The sequence below is a fragment of the Scylla paramamosain genome, chromosome 20, assembly GCF_035594125.1.
Source record: "Scylla paramamosain isolate STU-SP2022 chromosome 20, ASM3559412v1, whole genome shotgun sequence".
Classification (NCBI taxonomy): domain Eukaryota; kingdom Metazoa; phylum Arthropoda; class Malacostraca; order Decapoda; family Portunidae; genus Scylla; species Scylla paramamosain.
This window is the reverse complement of record NC_087170.1, coordinates 9,282,463-9,296,494: the sequence shown is the minus strand read 5'-3', so window position 1 is coordinate 9,296,494 and position 14,032 is coordinate 9,282,463. Positions and strand designations below refer to the sequence as shown.

The 14,032-nt window shown below is 42.6% G+C and overlaps 1 protein-coding gene across 6 annotated transcripts in view; it reads left to right on the top strand.

Moving 5' to 3' along the window:
- The window catches only part of LOC135110241 (tubulin polyglutamylase TTLL5-like), a 43,011-nt gene that overhangs the window by 16,486 nt on the left and 12,493 nt on the right, over nucleotides 1–14,032 (top strand). For 4 of the 6 annotated variants that reach the window (XM_064022363.1, XM_064022364.1, XM_064022361.1 and 1 more), the window contains exons 2-15: nucleotides 1,380–2,780; nucleotides 3,090–3,237; nucleotides 3,741–3,898; nucleotides 4,627–4,840; nucleotides 5,743–5,996; nucleotides 6,306–6,505; nucleotides 6,785–7,002; nucleotides 7,196–7,437; nucleotides 8,531–8,664; nucleotides 10,470–10,563; nucleotides 10,701–10,851; nucleotides 11,123–12,065; nucleotides 12,799–12,952; nucleotides 13,252–13,523. In XM_064022363.1, the coding sequence (XP_063878433.1) occupies nucleotides 1,888–2,780; nucleotides 3,090–3,237; nucleotides 3,741–3,898; nucleotides 4,627–4,840; nucleotides 5,743–5,996; nucleotides 6,306–6,505; nucleotides 6,785–7,002; nucleotides 7,196–7,437; nucleotides 8,531–8,664; nucleotides 10,470–10,563; nucleotides 10,701–10,851; nucleotides 11,123–12,065; nucleotides 12,799–12,952; nucleotides 13,252–13,523 (4,075 nt within the window). In that variant the 5' untranslated portion in view covers nucleotides 1,380–1,887. The remainder of the gene's footprint in view (nucleotides 1–1,379; nucleotides 2,781–3,089; nucleotides 3,238–3,740; nucleotides 3,899–4,626; nucleotides 4,841–5,742; nucleotides 5,997–6,305; nucleotides 6,506–6,784; nucleotides 7,003–7,195; nucleotides 7,438–8,530; nucleotides 8,665–10,469; nucleotides 10,564–10,700; nucleotides 10,852–11,122; nucleotides 12,066–12,798; nucleotides 12,953–13,251; nucleotides 13,524–14,032) is intronic. The other 2 variants (XM_064022367.1, XM_064022366.1) reach the window with 2 other exon arrangements.

Genomic DNA, 14,032 nt, shown 5'->3' with positions numbered 1-14,032 from the left:
GTCGGGGATTTGCACCAGACAGGCAGGTGGCACTCACAGGGCCGAAAAGAATACCACGCCGCCCCTCGCCAAGTGTCAGAATCAAGTTGACGTTTAGCAGACTGGCGACCTTATTAGCGCACTGGTGCGGTGACCCATCGGTGCTTATTGACCCAGGCATCAGGGGCACGGTGGGGCGCCCCTGTGCATGGCGCTGCTGTGTGTGTGTGGTGGTGAAGTTATTTCACAACAGGGGAAAGGCAGGCCGCGCCCTGCCATGCCTCCCCCCGCCGCCTGGCATGACTCATCAGGGCACCACCTGGCGGGGAGCCTCCTGCCCCATGCGCCTCACTGTTTGCCTTGAGACTGTTATTGGCGACACCTGGCATAGTTTGTGGGTAATGCTATGTAGCTCTAGCTTATCAGTCTTGGCAAGTGAGTTCACAACCCCGAAAGTTGAGTGACAGTTCCCCTCCAGCAGGAAGTGGGTGTGTCTGCACCTTAGATTTTGTTGACCTTGACATAAGTGTCATCAGCTGTTCCAGTTTATTGAGGTGAAGATGAACTGAGCTTTAAGCTTTTTTATGGAATGCAGCCAAATTTCACCACCTGGTGATTTAATTGCTTTATTGTCATTATTTGTCTTTTCTGAAACTTATTTCCACAACAGAAAATCTTGCTCATATTTACCCATCTTATTCTTATCCATGCACATCCTAGTCCTCTCATGCTCCCACCTTTCACTTCACTTATACTCTACCCCTCCAATTTAATAAGAAGTTACCCTCTTCCACTTTACTCTCATATACTCGTATTCATCTTGTCCAGGTGACCAAACTACTTGAAGCAGTTTTGCCTGGTGGGATGACCACCAGTCAGTCAGTAGGAACTGAAGGAGAGAATGATTATCTGGACAAGGGTTAGATATGCCAGGCAGTCACTCAGTTATTACTGAATACTGTATTTACTGAGCAAAATGTGTACATAAGATCTGTGGAGTTTTTGAAAGTGGGGTAGTTGGAGAAGTGAAAGAAGTTGTTGTAGCTGTAGATGAACAAGCTTGTGATTAATGTTGTGAGTTCCTTCTTTCTGCCTAGATATACAAACCTGCCTTGTACATTTTGATTTTTTGTCATTCCATGGGTGCCTCACATAACTCATTTCTGTTGCTTTCATGTTAGATTTATAGCTTCATTGACACTGTGTACAGTAGCAATGTTTTATGTTCATGGTGAAATCCCTTCAAATGTTTGATGCTGAGTCCATGTAAGCATGAATGTGTCATCCAGAATCATAAGAATGATGGTGACAGCTTCTTTAATCAAAATGTGAACCATATTATGGTACAAGACTGTGATCTATATCCAAGCAGATTTTGGATTATATTTGTTCTGTTGCAGGGTCTCCAGTTTGGACTGCCCTCCATAGTGTGATAGATGAGCAAGTCACACACACCCAGGTGACCCCACCCAGCCTTGGAGCCTCACACATGCCCAGGACAATGACATCCAAGAAGGAACATCCCACCTAGTCAGCCTCTCCCCAAGTCCCTCCGCCACCGCCCACAGCATCCTTTCCACCTCCACCCCCTCTGACGCCACACCGCCACTGCCTCCTGACCCCTGCACCACGCAACGAGGACAAAGCCTGGGACGTCTTAAGTGGATGTTCTTTGTCATCTCTGCTGTGATTGGATGTCGTCTTTGTCAAGCTCTTATGTTGTTTTGTTTGTGAAGAGCTTTGCTCCTTGATGCCTGCTTTAGTTGCTAGGTGATTAGTTAAATATAACATATACTACTCCATTCTAGTCAAACAAATTTCTTTATATCAAGTACAGAGATATATTATTTTTGTAATTTAATTTAGATGTTATGCAATCTGCTGTAGAACTATATAGTATTAATTACAATGGAGAAGCTACCTTCTGCAAAGAAGGGGGAACACAAAGTCCAGTTTTCCGATGAAACTGACCTCAAACTTAGAGGACAGAAAGTATGTGGCAAGCCTCCCGAGGTGCCCCGGGCCCCTCCATACAGCCGAAGTAGCAGTAGACTTAGTGGCAGTAGCAGCATCAGCAGCAGTAGTAGCAGCACTAGTAGTTCAAGCACCAGCAGATTCAGCAGTAGTGGAGGGAGCAGCTCAACTCTTGAGAGGTCAGTGGGCCGAGGATCAGACCCTTCAAGACTGACCTCCTCTCTGGACCGCAAACGAACTGGATCTGTCAGGAGTAAAACTTCTGACCGTGTTCAGAAGAGTGACTCAAGCAGGAGTCTCTCACTAGACAGAAGAAGAGCAGAAGGCTCCCGCCGGGAAAGTGCAAGCCCCAGCAGCTCTAGCACAGAGAGAAAGAGGCGAGAATGCGAGAACAGAGATATTCAGAACATTCTAAACAGGGAGAAGAAGCCAAAGACCAGACTTCCTGCTACTGGACACAGCAGGAGTCAGTCTGGAGAACAGGGAAGACTGCTGGGTCGCCAGAAAATGGCACAACCAACGCTCTCTCATGGCAAAGGTGATCACTCAAAGACTTATATTGTGGAGGAGAAGAGCACAACCAAGATAGAAGAGAAGAAGTTACCTTTCCACATGGACTGGGCTGAGAGGGTGAAGAGGGCCACATCACGAAGCCCAAGTAGAACCCAGACCACCAGTGAACCTTTAGAGAGAGAAGACAAGGAAAACGAAAAAGTGAGGGAGAAGGGAAAAGGGGACTCGAGGAACCAAGATCGGAAGGAAAGGGGAAGATCACTCAAGAGAGAAAACAGGACCAACAAACATGCCTCTAATGGGAAACACAAATTGTAAGTTAGATAATTTCTTGATTGGCCTTTTATATTGTGGTACTATGTGGTGTTATGTCAGGAAGAATATCAGGCCTTCCCAGGAGATCAGTACTTGTGAATACTTGTGTCCTTTCCTATAACCCATCTTGAGAATTTCTAATGATTCTTACTATCTTGATATGTCACGTTTTTCTTACAGCATTGTCATTTTATCTTTAACATCTAAGACAAAAAAAACAGTCGAGATGACATAATAGTAACTTAGCATTGTGCCTGTTTGTGAATGTGTCACTTACTAATCCCTTCTTTCCTGTGTGGTGGCTGCAGTGAGGAGCACTTCACTATGGATGGCGATGTGATGTGGGTGGGCAGCAGCAGAAGGAATGGGTACCTCATCTTCAATTGTGCCACTTTGGAGGACCCACCCAAGGATTCCACGGCCCACAAATACACCATGACATTCAAGTTCTCGCAGGTGGAGTGTCTTTATCTTCTTCACCACCAAATACCATTCCTTGAAACTGATGCACTTCTTACACTGTTTTATATTACTATTATGAATTTGTGTGTGTGTGTGTGTGTGTGTGTATGTGTATGTGTCTAGTTGTAGTACACAGGACCTGAGCTATTCTTGTGTGGTTCTGTCCATGTCTGTGTTTATTATTTTTCCTACAGTTGATATACATTCCTTGGCTTTATTATGTCTACTTCTTGTCTATTCCAGATATCTGTATTTCTATGGGAGAAACTGTACTTCTTGTACCATTCAAACCTCTTCCTTGTCTCAGCTCCTCTTTTGTCCTCTTAAATATCCTTTCTCTTTTTAGTTCCTGTAGAAACAGTTCATTACCCATTTCTTCTGTTCTTTTAATTAACTTATTGTGATTAAGTCTCCCTTTTGTGTGTGTTGGTGTGTGTGTGTTTGTTTACTCGCTTACTTTGACTTAATTTAACTGTATCCTTGTATTGTGCTTACAGTCGGACTCCAAGCTCATTCGGATGCTGATGGAAGCTCACGGCTTTAGTGAGGTGGAGAGCAACAGTTCCTTCTTCAACCTTTATTGGGGCAATGCTCACTTCAATCCCAATGAGATCCGTCAACTTCAGGACTGGCAGAAGGTCAATCATTTTCCAAGGTAGGAGCAGTTTGACTCATTATTCCTGTAGAATTTAAATCTATCTCAGGATATAACACCATTTAATTTCAAGAATATTTTTATTGATGTGCATATATATCATTCCTATTGTTCTGCTTTGCACATTCTCTTGTAATCACCATAACTTCACAGCCTTAAAGAGTTGTGCTTTTGGCTTTCAAAGGTATTTTCTATCAGTATATGCTCATCCATGTATTTGTCATTGCAAGCATTTCTGTCAGCTTTTATGATGCAAATGATATAGTTTATGCAATAATGAATCAGCCAGTCAATCAGTACTCAGGCATCACATGTCTCAAATGTTGGTGGCTGTGATAGAGTTCTACAGTGTAACAGCCTCACAGTAAGACAGCAGGGAAACACATTAGGATGATTGCAACCATAGCAAGATGAAGTAACATGGCTTTATAGTCATAGATAATAATATAAGAAAAGGACAAGAACCTGTATTCTCAAAGATTTTTTTTGCTTTCATAAGTACTTTCTTCAAAGGCCATAGGAGGTGATTAGCCAGGTTCTCATGACTCCTTTTTCCTATTGATGGTACAAAATACTTGTTAAATTATCATTAGAATCATGAAATATCCTTGAAAACTCTAATAACATCCACTGGGATCTGCTAAAAGTAGATAAAAGACAATATTGTAACATCAGAAAATGCACCCCAAGACCCCACTGTCACACTTACACCATCCTTGCACACCCAGATCATCGGAGCTCACCCGAAAGGACCGGCTGTACATGAATATCAAGCGAATGCAGCGGCAGTTTGGGGTGAAGCTGTTTGACTTCATCCCCACAAGCTTCATCCTGCCCACTGAGTATCGAGACTTCTGTGACACACACCTGCGGGAGCGCGGCACTTGGATTGTGAAGCCCGTGGCCTCCTCCCAGGGCAAGGGTATATACCTGATCAACCAGGTGAGGGTGGCAATGCTTTTCATGCATCAGTTTTTATTTAGAGAACTTAGATTATATATCTCAAGAAAAAATTTTCTGGTATGATGCCAATAACTCTCAGCCTATATCTAATTATTATATTATCCTAAATTTAAGTATGTAGAAAGGACATCAGTTAGGCACTCACTATATGTTTGATGAACAGATAAAATTTTCTTTCTTTTGTAAAACATGGAGAGAGAGAGAGAGAGAGAGAGAGAGAGAGAGAGAGAGAGAGAGAGAGAGAGAGAGAGAGAGAGAGAGAGCTCTGCATAACATTTAAAAAAGGAGGCAAGTAAAGAAGTTCCAAAATAGATTGTGCCATTTTAGTTGCTGAGGTGTTTAAGGAAAGCCTGCTACTGTCACATCACAAGTCTGAATGTTGCTACATGTCATTATGAAATGGGCTGGTGATAAGGATGATGACCAAGGGATTCCTCTATTGTCATGTGCCTCTATTCTCTGGTTTAGTTCTTTCCATTTTGCAATGGGGCACTGGGTGTTGAAAGGGATAATTCATGGTGATTTGGTATTATTGTTCTTTCTCTTCATCTTTTCAGCTGTTTCAGTCTGCCTGTCTATGTTTGTATTTTTGTCTATTCATTGCTCACCATGTCTGTTTGTCTGTGCATTTCTATCCATCTGTCAGTCTGTCTCTTCTTGTTAATATATTTGTCTGGCTTTTTCTCCATGTCTCTTTCCTTCTTTCTCTTCACCCTCCTTATCTTTTCCTTGCTCTTCCCACCCCCCAGCACCCAACATCACCACCACCACCAGGAACACAAAGGCCACAGCTTGGAAGGCAGCCTAACACAACACAATACAGTACAATACAGTACAGTACAATACAACAGCATCTCACTACTTTCCTGTGTCTCTTCCAGGTGGACCAGGTGCCTGCAGATGAGACCTCACTCTTGTGCCGATACATTGAGTCTCCATTGCTGGTGGATGGTTACAAGTGTGATCTGCGGCTCTATGTGGGTGTAACCTCCCTTGACCCATTGGTGGTGTATCTGTATGAGGAGGGGCTGGTGCGCCTTGCCACTGTTAAGTACCAGCATGGCAAGAACCTGTGGAATCCCTGCATCCATCTCACTAATTACTCCGTCAATAAGTTCCACTCTAATTATGTTCAGTAAGTATCGTGTAAATTTTCATTGCTGAGAGTGTATATGAGTGTGGTAAAGTTCAGCTTGTTATGGATACATGAGAGAAAGGTATGAGTTGGAAATGAGAGGATCAGACCATGCAAGGAAGCATTTATATGGAGACTTAGGAAGAAACATCAGATTTAGATAGATAGATAGATATAAATGTGCATGGGGGACTTAGGATCAGGTGACAGCTTTAGATAGGTAGGAATGTTTGTGCAGAGAAATTTACATGAGTGAATTTGGGGTCTAACTCAGTATATGCATATGTGTTGCATCTTTATCCTCGGCAGAAATGAGGATCCAGAGGTGGATGACCAGGGAAACAAATGGTCTTTGAGTGCCTTTTTGCGGCACCTGAAGAGCCAAGGCATTGACACGGGCTCCCTGATGAGGTCCATTGAAGATGTCATCATCAAGTCCCTCCTTGCTGCCTCGTACCAGATGAACACCGCCACCAACATGTTTGTGCCTCATCCCCGCAACTGTTTTGGTGAGTCTCATCACAGCACAGGAGTTGGTGTCCATAGTTTGCAAAAACTTGTTTATCATATCTATTTATCTTTCTATCTAGATCTGATGCCTTTCTGTATATATTTATTGGTCTACTTCTGACACTTTTCTGTTCATTCATCTATCTATATCTGACACCTACTTTTGTCTGATTTTTCATTAATAATTGTGTTCCAGCAGTAATATCTCTTCTGGTTCATGTATTAAGTATCATGTACCCAAAGGTGAAGTTCTTTTATATTTCTTTTCAATATTTCAGAGTTGTATGGGTTTGACATCTTGATTGACAGCCAGCTGAAGCCATGGGTGCTGGAGGTCAACCTTTCTCCCTCCCTCAATATTGATCAGCCTTTAGACTTGAAGATTAAGTCAGCAATGCTTGCTGACCTTTTCTCCCTCGTGGGTGTGCAGGTGATGAACCCCTACACTGCCAAGACATCGTCACGTCCATCGGTGTTCCGCAAGTTGCCATATTTGGTACGAAGCCTTTTTTTTTTTTTTCATCATATTTTTGTGTCAAAAGCATTGATTGAAGCTCTTGACCAGGCATTTATACTGTTTAGTTTTGATTGTAACTAAGCTGTGTGGGAATGCAGGTGAGTGTACATGTATAGATGCCTTGTGTCTGCTACTCCTTGGTACATATATAGATAAATGATTTGATCAACAGCGCTACTCCATGGATGCGTATGAGAAGCACCAGTTTGCCAAGGGCACCAATATTGTTCCCACTGCTGAGGAGATACGCATTGTGAGGCAGGTGCGGGAAGAGTACGAGAGGAGGGGTGGCTGGGCTCGCATCTACCCCACGCCAGACTCTTGGGGCCTGTATGGCGGCCTGCAGGAATATGAGAGTCCACTCAACTTAGTCCTGCATTATCACCTCTATCCACACGTGCCACGAACCAACAGGTGAGGCACAAGGAATGACTTTGTTTCCTTATAGAGAAGCATTTAGGACTGTCAACAGTTTTAATGCTGGCTTATATTTATATACACTAAAGTTTTTCGTATTCTTAAACATTTCCTTTGTTTTGTGTTGATAATTTTCAAAAACCTCAAATGGAAATTATTAGAATTTTCAGGGATTTTTATTGGAATTTTTAGGGATGTTTTCATGTCTTAAGTAATGGTTTAAAAAGGATTCTGCCCATTCAGTGAATAAATCAGGTGGGGCAAAATGACCACAGTGAGAGAACAAAGTGTTTCAGAATACGGGCCTTAGTGACATCAAAGGAAAGGACAACAAACAGTAGAAGCTTTTGTTAGTGTCTAGAATGAAACCTTGGAAACTTATTGTGGCCTTCAATTCATAATGAGTATACAAACAATTACCATATATGGCACTGTATAAGATGCACTCTTGTTTAACCCTTTCACTGCAATATGAAACAATTAACAACACCAGAAGTAATGGATAAAATCTTTATAAGCATCTACAAGAAAGAAGTGGATTAAAAAGAATAGATTTTTGCAATTTCTACCCAGATTGGAGGTTGCTGTGGAACAAGTGAAGATGCCTCACAGTGATTAGTAATTAAGGAGAGATGTACCAAATTGCAGTCAAAGGGTTAATGATAACCTTCCTTGAATATTATTTATGGGTACCTAGACACAGGATAAACTTTCATGCTGTTATTGAAATGCATCTTATATTCCAGCAAATATGGTAACTCAATTCATGGTCTCACATCTCCCTTTGAGTTTGTCTGTCATTTTCTAGCTGTTTGACTCATACTTTTTAGCTCACCTCTGGGACTTCCTTCAAACTTATGGTTGAGACCTTCCTTCCTTCCCCAGCTTCTGACTCACCTCCTAGAACACCAACTCTTTCCAGCCTGTCTTGGACTTTCCCTCATTATATAAAAGAGCAGGGATAATTGATGTAAAATGGAGCTTGAAAGAGTTAGCTAAAATGTGGAGTGGATTTTTTAGCCATTAATCTTCACCAGCACTAACCTAGCAGTGCCATCACCCTAACCTCTGTGCCACACAAACGCTGCAGATTCGGCAGAGTGGCAGCTGGCCGTGTGTCTGGAGTGTCCAGCAGTGGTCTGGCTTCCTCCTTGGAGCGGCTCACCTGCTATGAACGTGCTTTACCCAAGGGTCTGATTTTCCTCAAGAACAAGAAAAACTTGGGTAGGCTGCTACACACCTCATAAAACAGTCTTATCAAGTTGTAGGCCTTAGCTGCTCACCTCACCTCAAGGAATTGGTTTACAGATCAGCTTATAGATTAGCCAGTTATATTAAAAGAATTCTCAGTATTGCCTAGTGTAGGATGCAGTATATTTGCACCTGTAGTTTTGATAGGTGGTAGGTTATGTATGATTAGGTAATGATAGGAACTAATTTGTCTTGTATTTAACATAATTCTTAGGATGATTTTTGTTTATCTAAAGTTGTAATCCTCAGTGCCTTGGTTAAGGTAAGTTTATTGTTTCACCTTTAGTAATGGCCAGTAATTTGATATTGGTGCTGAAACTTTACTAATTTCGAAGAGAAAATGTTTTGGTAATAGCAAGTATACTTCAGTGTTTGCATTATGAATATTTACCCTTGCAAGTACAACAAAAGTCTGGTGGAGGAGTTGGGGCATCTTTGTTGGAGGAGAAAGCTGAAAGTGAATGTTGGTAAAAGTAAAGTAATGAGATGCTCAAGAGAGAAGGATGTTGAAAGGATGGATGTAAGACTGAATGGAGAACTGTTTGAAGAGGTGGATTGTTTCAAGTGTTTGGGATCAACAGTTACAGTGGACAGAATAGTTAAGAGAGGTAAAGAGGAGGGTGAAAGAACCAGGAAAAGTTCTTGTTGGGCTGAGAATGATCATTAAACATAGGACACTGGGTATGAATGTAAAGGGAGGGTTATATGAAGCAATAATGTTGGCCACTGTGCTGTATGGTGCTGGAATGTGGAACATGAGAATAACAAAGAAACAGTTAAATGTAATGGAAACAAAGTGTTTTAGGGGGTATGTGTGAAGTAACATAGAGGGACAGAATAAGAAATGAGGAGGTAAAGAGAAGAACTGTTGTTGTGAGAGAGTTGGCTGGACAGCCAAATCAGTGTGTGTTAAGATGGTCTGGACATGGCTTGTAGAGAAAATAGAGGACAGAAAACTTGTAAAGAGTATAATGAGGTCAGATGTGTGTGTTGTGGAAAGTTAAGAGGAAGGCCATGCCTGGAATGGATAATCTGTGTGGAGAGAGCACTGAGTGAGAGGAATGACTATGCAGCAAGCAAGAGCAATTGTGTGTGATAGAGATCAGTGGTGAGTGATGATAATGAGTGCATGAAAATTATATGGTCTCATTGACCCCTGGGAGGGGGTGTGAGTGCACTTGTTGGGGTCTATTGGCATATGGAACCAGTCAGGGCACTCCGTAAGAAGTACCTGGCATCTGCTGTGGCCTCAGGATTGGAGTAGGATGGGAATAGAGAATAGTCTCTTTATAAATGGGCAGAGATAAAGCAGTGTATGCTGTGGGCCCTTACTATGGATATATGTGGCCAGCTGTGTTATTCCTAAGCCCCTGGGGTGTAGTATGGTGATCCCTTTCCACCAGGAGCCAATGGTGCTAAGCATGTGAATGATGAGTGTGTGGTGCCTTGTCTGGGCCACCTCGTGTGGGATTGCCAGTCTGCTTATATAAATAGAGATTAAAGTACCTATAACATATTGAAAGATAAAACATGGACAACATACTTGTCACACTCACTTTTATCAGTGCAAACATTCACATTCCAGTATCAAACGTGAGACAGACAGGAGGTGTAAATGAGGGGAGAGATGATTTACAAGGCTTTAGAGGACTTGTTTGATTGGGAAAGGACTATACTGTCAAACAAGTAAATGAGGCATGAGGAAATAATATAGTGAAAATACACTATATGTAGTAATGAGTGCAACTCATTGTGTTTTCATCCCCCACCACTCTCAGGCCCCAACAAGAAGGAGGATAACAATGAGTGTCGAGACTTGAAGAAGGTGAAGGCCAGTCTCATAAGGGCTCTGGAGAATGGCCTGGCTTTGAGGTATGTGATGTGAACTTTATATCAACAAGTGCTACTTAAAACCATATAGTAAATAAAAGACTGGAGGGCATTTTTTGACTGAAGTAACAAGCTATGATAATCATTAGACTGACTTTTTTCCTTCTTTCACCTTGCAGCAAATATCAGGCACGCATGGCATTTTCTGTTTACTTGCAACACATCCAGAGGCGGCTGATGATTGGCTGTGATGAGGAAAAGCAGACTGATTTGGTGTACCGCTTCCTCCGCTCCGCCTCACGAACACTCCACTGCCCCATGAATGTTCAGGTGAGATACTCAGCTTGAAGGTTCATGTAAAAATATATATATGTGTACTAAGAAGTAAGTGATTGGAATAGAAGTCTAGATGTATTTTCCTATTTTCTTTCTTTTTTAATCTTTATTTTAGTGTTGGTAGTGATTGTTCATTTTTTTTATTCTTTGAGGTTATCAGGTTCTACAAGTAATGTTTTTTGTTTTAGTTCTGTTCCTCCATACCACTTAGTCTTTGTCAATATCTAATACCATACAGCTGTCACCTTATCCTCTCTTTGGCCAGAACCCAAGCAAGACGCTGCCTTCAGAAGCTCGAGCTGTGGTGATTTCTAAGCAGCTGGGAGATTTCATCCAAGCCTACACCAGGGAGACACACATTTACTTGGACCCAGCTGCCTCGGCCTCCTGCTCCTCCCTGTCCTCCCAGTGCCCAACTACAACCACTACATCCTCTGAGCCCTCCACACCTTATGTTACCTCCCCGCCATACACCTCCACCCTGTCCATTAACTCCCCTCCTGCTGGGTCGTCAGTATCCCTGCTGTCGGGCTCCATGAGTGCTTCAACCTCCTTCATTAACCATGCCTCAGCAGCTGTGTGTGGTTCCTCAGCCTCTATCAATAATTCAGGTGCCTCCCACTTAAATACCACCTCTAGTTCAGTCATTGCACCACACCATCCAGTTGAGACCCCAGAATTGTGCACTCCAGTCAAACAGTCTTACTCCCTTGCCTCAGTCAGTAACTTGTCCTCAGTATCATTCAGCAGATGCTCCTCAGTGTCTGTGAGGAATGGGTCTCCCTTAAATAAATCAGCCTCTGTCTTAAGCTCCTTGTCCTCAGCCAGTACAGTCAATAATATATCTCATGTGTCGCTCAGCAGTATCTCCTCTGTGTCTGTCAGCAACCCTTCTCCCCTAAACCAATCTCTCTCTGTGTCTTCCTTCAGCAGTCCTCTTTCACTCTCAAACTCCAGTTCCTTTACTTCCACTAACAATTCTTCTTCCATTCCCTTTTCAGCCTCCTCCAATTCCATTAGCAGTCCACCATCTGTGTCAGTCACTGGCTCCTCTACATCAATTAACCTCCCACCACCTTCCAAAACCCCATCTTCTGTCTCAATAGCTTCCTTCAACTCTGCTTCGGACATTGGAGGAGAAATTGCTACGCTGCCTCCTCGAATTCGAAGATTGAAGTCTGATGGAGACAATTCCCTATCTGTTACTGGTAAGAATTCTGAATTTGAACATGTTTTACCTTAGATTTAATGATCTGCCATGTGTGGGGGCCATCAAAGAAGTAATTTTCAGTTTTACATCAAAACAACAGGAGAGAACATTTTTAATGCAGATAAATACAGTGGTATTATGCTTTACTATACTTGTAATGGGGGTAAAATTTATAAAGAAGATTGATAACACTGGACACAAGGCAGGCAAGTCAGGTTTTGTAATCAAGAACTGAAAATTTATGACTAAATGAGAAGCAAATTTTTTCTCCCATGGCCCTTGAGTGAAAGCATGTTTATTTCCATCATTATTAATAAATATAATTAACAAACTTATCTACAAAGCAGACTGACATCCCCCTCAAGAATAAGACAAGGAATCTGTGTACCTACATTAAAAATGACGTTGACAAGCATTCCCTCGTGTTCTAGCTAGAAGGCTTCTTGGAAAGAGAGGAATGATCCTCACTGCACCACACTGCCTGCTGATCAGTAGTGCAGCATATCAGACAGTCTCTACTGCAGGTCCAGCACTGCTGGTATACCTCTGCTGCATCATAATAGACCCTCCCCTTTCCTGTATCTGACCCAGTCTGCTGATTGGCCAAGTTCATAAAGCCAGTTTAAGGGAATAATTTTAATGACTGATCTGCTAGTCATGGTTTATTTCCAAGATTGGGTTTATGAATGTTTTAAAGATGTTGCTTGTATCATTTGGGGACCATTTTATAGATGATGGCAGCAAGATGTCCACCAGTCTTGACTCTGCTGAGCTGGAGAAGCACACAACAGAGCAGCAGCCACAGCAGCAGCAGCAGCAGCAACAGATGAGCAAGGACGACCATATCACCATGGACTTGTATCGTGCTTTCATGTCCAACGCTGGGTAAGACCTAAGTGTGAGATAGGTGTCATCAGCCATTGCTGTGAGCCATGCAGTGCCAGGTGAGTGCAGATAAAGTGCTCATGCTATGGTCTTGTTGTTTTGTGCATTTATGCTTTGCTCTTACACTGTCCAGCAGGCATTTTATTGTCTTAGTGCATAGTACTTTTATGTTCTGAAATTTCTAATATCTGATTTTCATAGAATTTTAGTCCCTGAATTTAAGAATATTCCCACCCCGCTGCTGTCATGTATTGCTGTGCCACCCCTGCTGATGTGTCCCCACACTGGTGCTGTCACAGAGAATCTGACCTGGAGGAGGTGTTGGCACTGCAGACCCGCATGCACAACTCAGCTGGCGTGTTCCTAGAGTCCCACCGCCGCTCCCGCTTCTATCCAGGCAGCTCACACTCTGTGGCTGGGACGGCCACTTCTCATCCCTCCACCACTGCCTCCTCCACCTGCAGCTCCCGTCCCAGGACCCCCACTGCCTCACCCCATGGGTCGCCCCGCCGCGCCCGACGCTCCCCCTCCACTGGTACGCGTCGTTCTTCGTCAGGCAGCAATTTGTCGGGTGATTGTTCTTTTATACATAATTTTATCTTGTCTTAGCTGCTGCCTCTTGTGAGGATATGCAGAAGTCCTTCAGTACTGGGAGGAAAATGGATGTGGAAACAAAAAAATGTAATAACAATCTAATGGGGAAATAGTAAGAATTCCAAGTCCATCAAAATAGCAAGGAGGCACAGTACCTCCCCACCATTCAGAAAAGACATCAACGTTTATCAATAAAATAAAATAATGATGGAATTAGAGATGATATACAGGAATTAAAGACAAAGAAGTGTGGACACCAAATACCTGACTACCACAGTAATTGTCCTGTGATGTTGTGTGTGAGGGAGGGACAAGGAAAGCAAATGTGTTTTGTTGGTATCTGTGTAGAGAGGGAACTGAAGTTGTCTTAAAAGATGACAAATTATGTAACTTGTTATACACATATTTACCATTCATGTGTTGTCTGAGCTCCTAATTCAGATCTGTGTTAACTATAAATTCTCTTTTTTTTAATAAAATGCATGT